The 8,305-nt window shown below is 40.3% G+C and overlaps 1 protein-coding gene across 1 annotated transcript; it reads left to right on the top strand.

Annotated features, from left to right (window-relative positions):
• Positions 1-4,036: 4,036 nt before the first annotated feature.
• Positions 4,037-8,078, top strand: LOC126406042 (heat shock 70 kDa protein 1). Its single transcript, XM_050070165.1, has 2 exons — positions 4,037-4,165; positions 5,931-8,078. The coding sequence occupies exon 2, from the start codon at positions 5,954-5,956 to the stop codon at positions 7,871-7,873; it is 1,920 nt and encodes a 639-aa protein (XP_049926122.1). The 5' UTR covers positions 4,037-4,165; positions 5,931-5,953; the 3' UTR covers positions 7,874-8,078.
• The last annotated feature ends 227 nt before the right edge of the window (positions 8,079-8,305 follow it).

Below are 8,305 nucleotides of genomic sequence, written 5' to 3'. Positions count from 1 at the left end.
AGGAAACATAATAAATATATTCAGTATATTAACAGATTTCTCCTTTGTTGTTGTTGTTTAGCACTTGTATGCATAAGATGTGATGGTTTAATGTAGCGCTACTTTTCCCTCCTTCACTGTGACTTAATAGCTGAAGTGACAGTGTCAAGCACAATGTTTTTACCCAAAGTTGAACATTTTTCAACTCTCGGCACACAGAAAAAAAAAAAAGCCTGGGGCTCTGTGAAGAATTCACGCCCAGTGCCTCATCACACCACTGGCATTTGTAGTGCAGCATGAATATGTGGTGTTCCTATTGCAAAGCATTAAAAAATACGCTGGCCTCAGAAAAGTCTGCCTGAATATACCTGTAATCACCTTTTGTCCAAAACACAACACAACAATTTTCTCTCTTTAAGATCGTTTACACCGAGCAGTACGGTATGGTACGTTACGGTATGGTACCTTGGAACCAAAAACGGTACCTAGACCCTAGTGTTCCCACTGCAAACAGTACCCTCATATGTAGGCGTGGTTGTTACCAGCAGGACCTGTTGGCAAGACAAAGAAAACGGTGCAAGAGGGTAAACTAACATTGGCTAGTGTTAGTGTTATCCCTTATTACATGGGGTTTAGTCTACTGTAATGCACATTTACTGACAAAAGTTCCATGTAAGCTTGATATGAACCAGGCAGCCGACCAGTATAAAAGTAATATTGTTTGTTTATAGAAGGTTTTAGTAGAATTACACTGTTGGGCAACAGCTTGGGTCCATGTTCACTTCCTGTCCTAAATCCTGTCATTCACATACACTGCAAAACATTCCAACAAGAAATACTAGGACCCATTTCAAAAGTAGTGACATCACAACTTCATGAAAGTCCTGATGCCTTGTTTCTGCGCACAGTTGTGAATATGGACTGTGTGCATTTCTCTGTGGACTAAGTGTTTTGATACTTTCACACCATTCGTATAGCATCTGTTCCTGCTCCAGACATGGAAATCTGACTTTTCACAATAAGGGACCTTTGTAGTTAAACTGTGTAACATTAGGCTTCTGTGGTTTACATATTGTGGTGTGAATGAGCGGCAGGACTGATTTTTTAACAGGTCTGATTGTGGAGGGAGAAGACCCGAGGTTGAGAGAGCTGGGAAGGTTGCGTTATGATCATAAACAGAATAATCAATTGGCGCTCTCACCTGAAATAAGTAGACTGCAGTGTTTGAGCCGTGTGGTTTGACTGGTAATTTGCACCTCCTCCAGTAGAGGGTGCTAAAGTACCGTGACCCGGATGTCCTCCTCATCATCATTTGCTGCAGCGAGAATGACCTGAAAGATGTCTCAAGTGTCCATTTCGTCCCACCAATAAAAAACATGAAGGTAATTTCTTTCTAGCACCACCCAGAGATGCAGGTGGAAGGCTGGTGCCGATCCGAGAAAGGCTGACAACGGTGTTATTGCTAAATATGTTCATTGTTTAGGTGGCAGCCTTGTACACCACCTTCACATAATGTTTGACACTCCTGGGCTCTTGTGCACGAAGGAGTTAATTTCATCACTAGGGGAAATAACATTTTTTAAACAGTTCAGCTGAGTCCATTAAAGCCCAGCTTCAGCAACGGTGAAATGTTCATGTATGACAGTTTATTCTCTGTTCAATTTAAGTCTTTATTGAATTTTTTAGCCCAGAACATAGTCCACAGTATGACTTCTTATGTGAACACTTGTGGCCATAACGCTGTTCAGTCTCACTATCTACGCTCTCACTTACAAACACACTCTCCTATGCTCTTGTCTTATTCCCTTACCACCACATGGTATTTGACATCTGCTCTCATGCTCGACATAACTGTAACAAATTATAAACAGTTTAAAACATTAGAGATGGTAATTGTCAATTGTTAGAGTGAATAGCAGTGTGCTTATCCAAGAGCATTGCTTATTTAGAGAGAGGTTGTTCTTGGGACAAGTTTAAATTCAAATTCTCACAGCCCAGTTGCCTTTTTGTCCCTTTCTGTCCCTTTCATGGTGACTTAAGTAAACAAAGTATATGTTAATATGTAATATGTTGACATAAATAGACAGAACTGCCCCCAAACTGTGCGCCTGCTACAAACTGTCTCACACACAAGGACTCATGATGAATAATGGCTCTTGGACAATTTGCACCTTACCTCTGTTACTTATGGACTGCTGCAATAGCTTTATCAATAACTATTGCACTATATGCTCACTTGAATTGTTAAGACAGCTTTTATTCCCTCACAGGCTTTGGACTTTACTCAGAGTGTTCAAACATGCTGCACCATGTGCTGTAGCTATACCTGAAGTATTACTTTTGTATTTTAAGTTTCTCAATGATTTTTGAATTGCACGCTGCATTATTTAATTCACCCAATTATTACATTCTGTTATGTCTTCCCCGTGGTGTTGATGGATATCAGTTGTTGCAATTAATCCAGTATTTGATGTGCAGTAAAGGAATTTACGAAGCTCTTATTCCAAGTTTGTTGATGGATTTTATGGTGCTCATCTAGTATGAATTAACAGAAGCAGCATGTACAGTAATTAGAAGGCTATTTCTATAAGCTTTAATCAACAGCATAAATAGGAGTGTTTTATCAAATGTTGCTGTCCTTGAACATTAACAATGAAGGATACACTGACAGACATTACAGTCTGTGCTTCCCTTATGTGATCTATATTACCAATTTTAATGATACTGAAAACATTAATTCATCAAAATGTCCTGTTTGATTCATTACAAGGCATATGGTAAATCTGGTTGTTTATGGAAAATGCACCATGTACTGTTAATCACTGTAGGTTTATTTAAAATTCAATATAACAAACTCAAATTACAAAGGCACATTAAACACGTTTCGATTACAATAACTGAAGCTATGAATGAAACGAATGTACATAAGCTGTACTACATGGACATTTTGGAAGTCTCTATTAAATGAAAAAACATACAAGGACATGCTGAATCAGTTATAAAACCAACCTGATTTGACATCTAACCGTCAAATTTTAAGTACACACCACAGTTTGAAGGTGGTGACTGTGCTAGATTTAATCCATCGCTGAATTAGTAATAATAAAAATGTCATTACCACAACCCATCTAACATTAGAAATTAAGTCAAAGGTAAGAAATTGAACCTCTGAATACTAAAGACAGGAAATAATACACAACTAAAAAGCTGGTCTGTCCTTTTATCAGGGGAAGCTGAAATGAAGTGGTTTTCTGGTGTCAAAAAAGGACTAAAAGACTGCACATACTGAAGAAGCTGACGGGTTTGCATTTCACTGGAGTTGTACCTTGACACTTTGTTACAAATAAATGATTGATTGATTGATTGATGGATGGATTGGTCATTAACGTTTTAACCACATTTAAGTTCCCTAAAAGTTACTCTGAACTATCATGAAGTCCTCGTGGACAATTTCAATGACTAGCTTGTTGAGCAAGCTTGTTTAGCTTGTTGAGCAAACTAATTAACATAAAGTGGGATGCTAATTTTAGTTGCCGAAATCAGACTCAAAACACAAAGTGAAGTTACTTCCGAGAAAAAAATGGACAGCTGACTCTTAACAAGATATTTTTAGGCGAACAATTAACTTTGATGAACTGAAAACACACTGTCAGAGGGTCAAAGTTTTAAGGAGAAAACACGGACGTCACCATAAAGCAAGTTCACGGTAACATACACAGAGCCAGGGATACATATCGCTACACCAAATAGACAAGTCGCTGTGGTTGCGATGCCCCAAAGCATACCCCTTCTTTATTGTCTATTTTACTCATAATGATGTTATATTTTACATCACAAACGTCATGTTTTTGAAAAGACGTAAAACTTGTGAATGAGAAGTAGGGTCATTTTCTAATTGACTTATACGTAAACGGACTTCTTTTTGAAACCAGTACAGTCGCCCCCCATCGGTCATTTGAAATTACTGTGTTACATCATCACGCTGAGCTCTGTTATTGGCTACTGTCAGAAGAAAGATCCAGAAGTAGCCTGAGGGGAGTGAGGAAAGTTTAAAGTGCTGGTGGTTGAGTCACCTGCATTCAGACCCTCAGACAACAAGATCACTGACATCTTCAGGAGGAGCCACACAGCACTACAGAGCAGAAACCTGTTTATCTGCTCTCTTTGTTCTCATCTTTAAAGCACAGTAAGTATGCTGCTTCTGTTGTCTTCTAAAATATAAATCTAAGTCATTAATTTTATGAATGTTTCACCAGACGCCCCTAGAGAAACTGTCATTTTTAGGCTGCGATAGGCTTTAGGCTTTAAATTCAGATGTTTGTTTTAAAGAGCAGCTATGTCTAAAAAAGATTTGTTTCTTTGAACTTCATAACTTCATGTCCTAAAAATGAAAAATGCAAATTGACGAAATACCAGTCATTGGTTTGAGGGGTTCTCATAGCCCACTGAATGAAATTAAAATTTCACTCCACTCCCTTAGAAAAAATGTCACTTACACTGACCCAATATCAAACTCAAAAGTACGTAGGTCTATTGTTTGAACACACATTTTAATCTTTTTAACAGCAATACCCAGTGTTTCATGGAAAGATAATGTCTTAAAGTTTTGGCATTAAAATAATAATTACCGTGCTGTTTGACAATGATGCACAGACCACTAATGACAATTCCATTTTTTGGAGGATATCATTTCAGTAATAGTCATCAGACATATATTTTAGTAACCCTTGTGCCGTACTCTAACAAAATTCCTATCATGCCATGTAATTGTTATTATGTAGTTTAGTTATTTTCAGACTTTTAACCTGGAAGTTTGTTAACATAGTGCCACTGTTTTTTTTAGGAAAAAAACAACAACACACAGATTTTAAAATTATTTTCTGTATACTATACTTTATACTATGTTCTTATTTTTCAACAGTTGGGGAAATGGCAATCATTAGCAACAACTGGTATTGTTTTTTTGTAATATTAAAAAAAACAGTAAAATATCTAATATTGCAATATTAGATTGATATATGAAATAGAATAAAATGTTATTGCTTTTTCTAATACTCTGATTACCCTTAAACGTTTATAACCTTCTAATAATTATTACCCTTCAAAGGTTCTCTAATTATTACCCCTCAAACTTTCCACAACCCTATTACCTTATTTTGTTTTAGAAATAAAGCACAATACGAAATCACTTTCAGAACAAATAAAAAAATGTCATGAGAACCGTTTGCGCTCTACTCATAAGGTCATGCAATCACATACACTTGCATTTAGGCACACAAGTAACCTACACCCTTACAACAACAACACACACACACACACACACACCCCAGTCTTCAAGATCCATATGAACACACACCCATTATTTTAGTAACATACATCAGCCTGCAGAGCTCTGTAATACAGCAGCAATGCCCCTAGTGGAAACTAGCAAAATAGCATATACTTGCCCCATAGGGCAAACATCAGAAAATGGCTCAGTCTGGTGGAACGTAGTTAAAGCTGCAGTTTTGAAACCAAGGCTCCAGATTAAGCCTGATATAAATATTGCATGACTTTATTCTGTAATGGCCATGGTATCAAATGTTGGGGCTTCAGTGGGTTTCAATGGGGGCATTTTTGTCCTTAAGGATCTGAGTGTCTTTGTTTAGTCCACATATTTTCTGACAGATAGCTGAGGTTAAACTTCCAAAGTTTAAAAAAACCCTCATACCCTTGTCAAAATGTATTCCACATGCATTAACACAGCTGAAATGATCAAAAATGGAAAATGTCCCCAGCAATTCACAAAGATTAAACTGACTTATAACAAAAAAAAAGTTAAAAAAAAAAAAAAAAAGTGAATCGACTAAGGATGGGCAAGATTATGTAGATTAATTCATAATGTTATGATGGTTACTGTATGTATTTACTTTTTACATTTTTCTTTCTAATTTTTGTCTCTGCATCTTTAGGACATTAATTCAAAACAACCAAGATGTCTGCAGCTAAAGGTGTAGCGATCGGCATCGACCTGGGCACCACCTACTCCTGTGTGGGGGTTTTCCAGCATGGAAAAGTAGAAATCATCGCCAACGACCAGGGCAACAGGACCACCCCCAGCTATGTGGCGTTCACTGACACCGAAAGGCTCATCGGGGACGCAGCCAAGAACCAGGCTGCTTTGAACCCCAGCAACACTGTGTTTGATGCCAAGAGACTGATTGGAAGAAAGATAGATGATTCAGTGGTGCAGGCAGACATGAAGCACTGGCCCTTCACGGTGGTGGGAGATGAAGGGAGGCCAAAAATTCAAGTGGAACACAAAGGAGAGAACAAAGCTTTCTACCCTGAGGAGATTTCCTCCATGGTTCTGGTGAAGATGAAGGAGATTGCTGAGTCCTATCTCGGCCAAAAGGTAACCAACGCAGTCATCACCGTCCCAGCATACTTCAACGACTCCCAGAGACAGGCAACTAAAGATGCAGGCATCATCGCAGGACTGCATGTCATGAGGATCATCAATGAGCCAACAGCAGCCGCCATTGCGTACGGCCTGGACAAAAGCAAATCAGGAGAACGTAATGTCCTGATCTTTGACCTGGGTGGAGGCACCTTTGACGTGTCCCTACTGATAATTGAAGATGGTATCTTTGAGGTCAAAGCCACGTCTGGAGACACTCACCTGGGTGGAGAAGACTTTGACAGTCGCATGGTCAGCCACTTTATGGAGGAGTTCAAGAGGAAACAGAAGAAAGACATCAGCCAGAACAAGAGAGCCTTGAGGAGGCTGCGCACAGCTTGTGAGAGGGCCAAGAGAACCCTGTCCTCCAGCTCCCAGGCCAGCATTGAGATCGATTCTCTGTTTGAGGGTATCGACTTCTACACCTCCATCACCAAGGCTCGCTTTGAGGAGCTGTGCTCCGACCTGTTCAGGAAAACATTAGAGCCGGTGGAGAAAGCCCTGAGGGACGCCAAAAAGGACAAGGCACAGATCCATGACGTGGTCCTGGTTGGAGGCTCCACCAGAATCCCCAGAATTCAGAAACTTCTGCAGGATTTCTTCAACGGCAAGGAGCTGAACAAGAGCATCAACCCAGACGAGGCAGTGGCTTACGGTGCTGCCGTCCAGGCCGCCATTCTCACAGGTGATACCTCGGACAACGTCCAGGACCTGCTGCTGCTGGACGTGGCACCTCTGTCCCTGGGTATTGAGACAGCTGGAGGAGTCATGACGTCCCTGATTAAACGCAACACCACCATCCCCACTAAACAAACCCAGACCTTCACCACCTACTCTGACAACCAGCCTGGGGTCCTCATCCAGGTCTATGAGGGGGAAAGAGCCATGACCAAGGACAACAACCTGCTGGGCAAGTTTGAGCTGACAGGAATCCCACCTGCTCCACGTGGGGTCCCACAGATCGTGGTCACTTTCGATGTGGATGCCAATGGCATTTTGAACGTGTCTGCAGTGGACAAAAGCACCGGTAAAGAGAACAAAATTACCATCACCAACGATAAGGGTCGACTGAGCAAAGAGGAGATCGAGCGAATGGTGCAGGAGGCTGACAGATACAAAGCTGAGGACGACGTTCAGAGGGACAGAATCTCTGCCAAGAACTCCCTGGAGTCCTACGCCTTCAACATGAAGAGCAGTGTGCAGGACGAGAATTTGAAGGACAAAATTAGCGAGGAGGACAAGAAGAAGGTGACTGAGAAGTGTGAGGAGACCATCACCTGGCTGGAGAACAATCAGTTGGCTGAAAAAGAGGAGTACCAAGACAAGCAGAAAGAGCTGGAAAAAGTGTGTAGCCCCATCATCAGCAAGTTGTACCAGGGAGGAATGCCTGCAAGCAGCTTTGGAGAGCAGGCACAAGCCAGCTCCCAGGGACCCACCATCGAGGAGGTGGACTAAAATGGCCCTCATATGGTCTGTGTTATCACTGGGACTGTCTGAAATACAACTAAAACTAAATACCTCATACCCATATGTTTTTATCATTATTGCATTTGTGATAAAAGTTTTTAAGATTCTAAACTTTTGGGTAATAAGTGCCATCCTCATGTACTTTTCATCACTCCCTTGCTGGAAATTGCAATAAAGATAACACATACATTTATTTTTTTGTTGTTTTGGTTTTATTGTTCTGGTCTGTAGCTTAAGTCAATCATTCATTTAGAAGTTGGGAAGTTGTTGTGCAGTGGTTTCATATAAAGTAGGAAGAGTTGCAGTACAAAGATATTTAAATAGATCGAGTTAAAGCAGACGAGTTACAGCCATGCATGGGTACTAATAGGGGAAAAACTGTCTAGAAAGGCGCAGTTACTGCCTCCTGAAATTTTTTTA

This window comes from Epinephelus moara, chromosome 18, assembly GCF_006386435.1.
Source record: "Epinephelus moara isolate mb chromosome 18, YSFRI_EMoa_1.0, whole genome shotgun sequence".
Taxonomy (NCBI): Eukaryota; Metazoa; Chordata; class Actinopteri; order Perciformes; family Serranidae; genus Epinephelus; species Epinephelus moara.
Note: the sequence above shows the minus strand (reverse complement) of the source record. Positions and strands in the feature narration are given on the sequence as shown.

What these genes read in the sequence shown, in the direction of transcription:
- LOC126406042 (XM_050070165.1), top strand. Translation starts at nt 5,954, where the DNA reads ATGTCTGCAGCTAAAGGTGTAGCGATCGGCATCGACCTGGGCACCACC.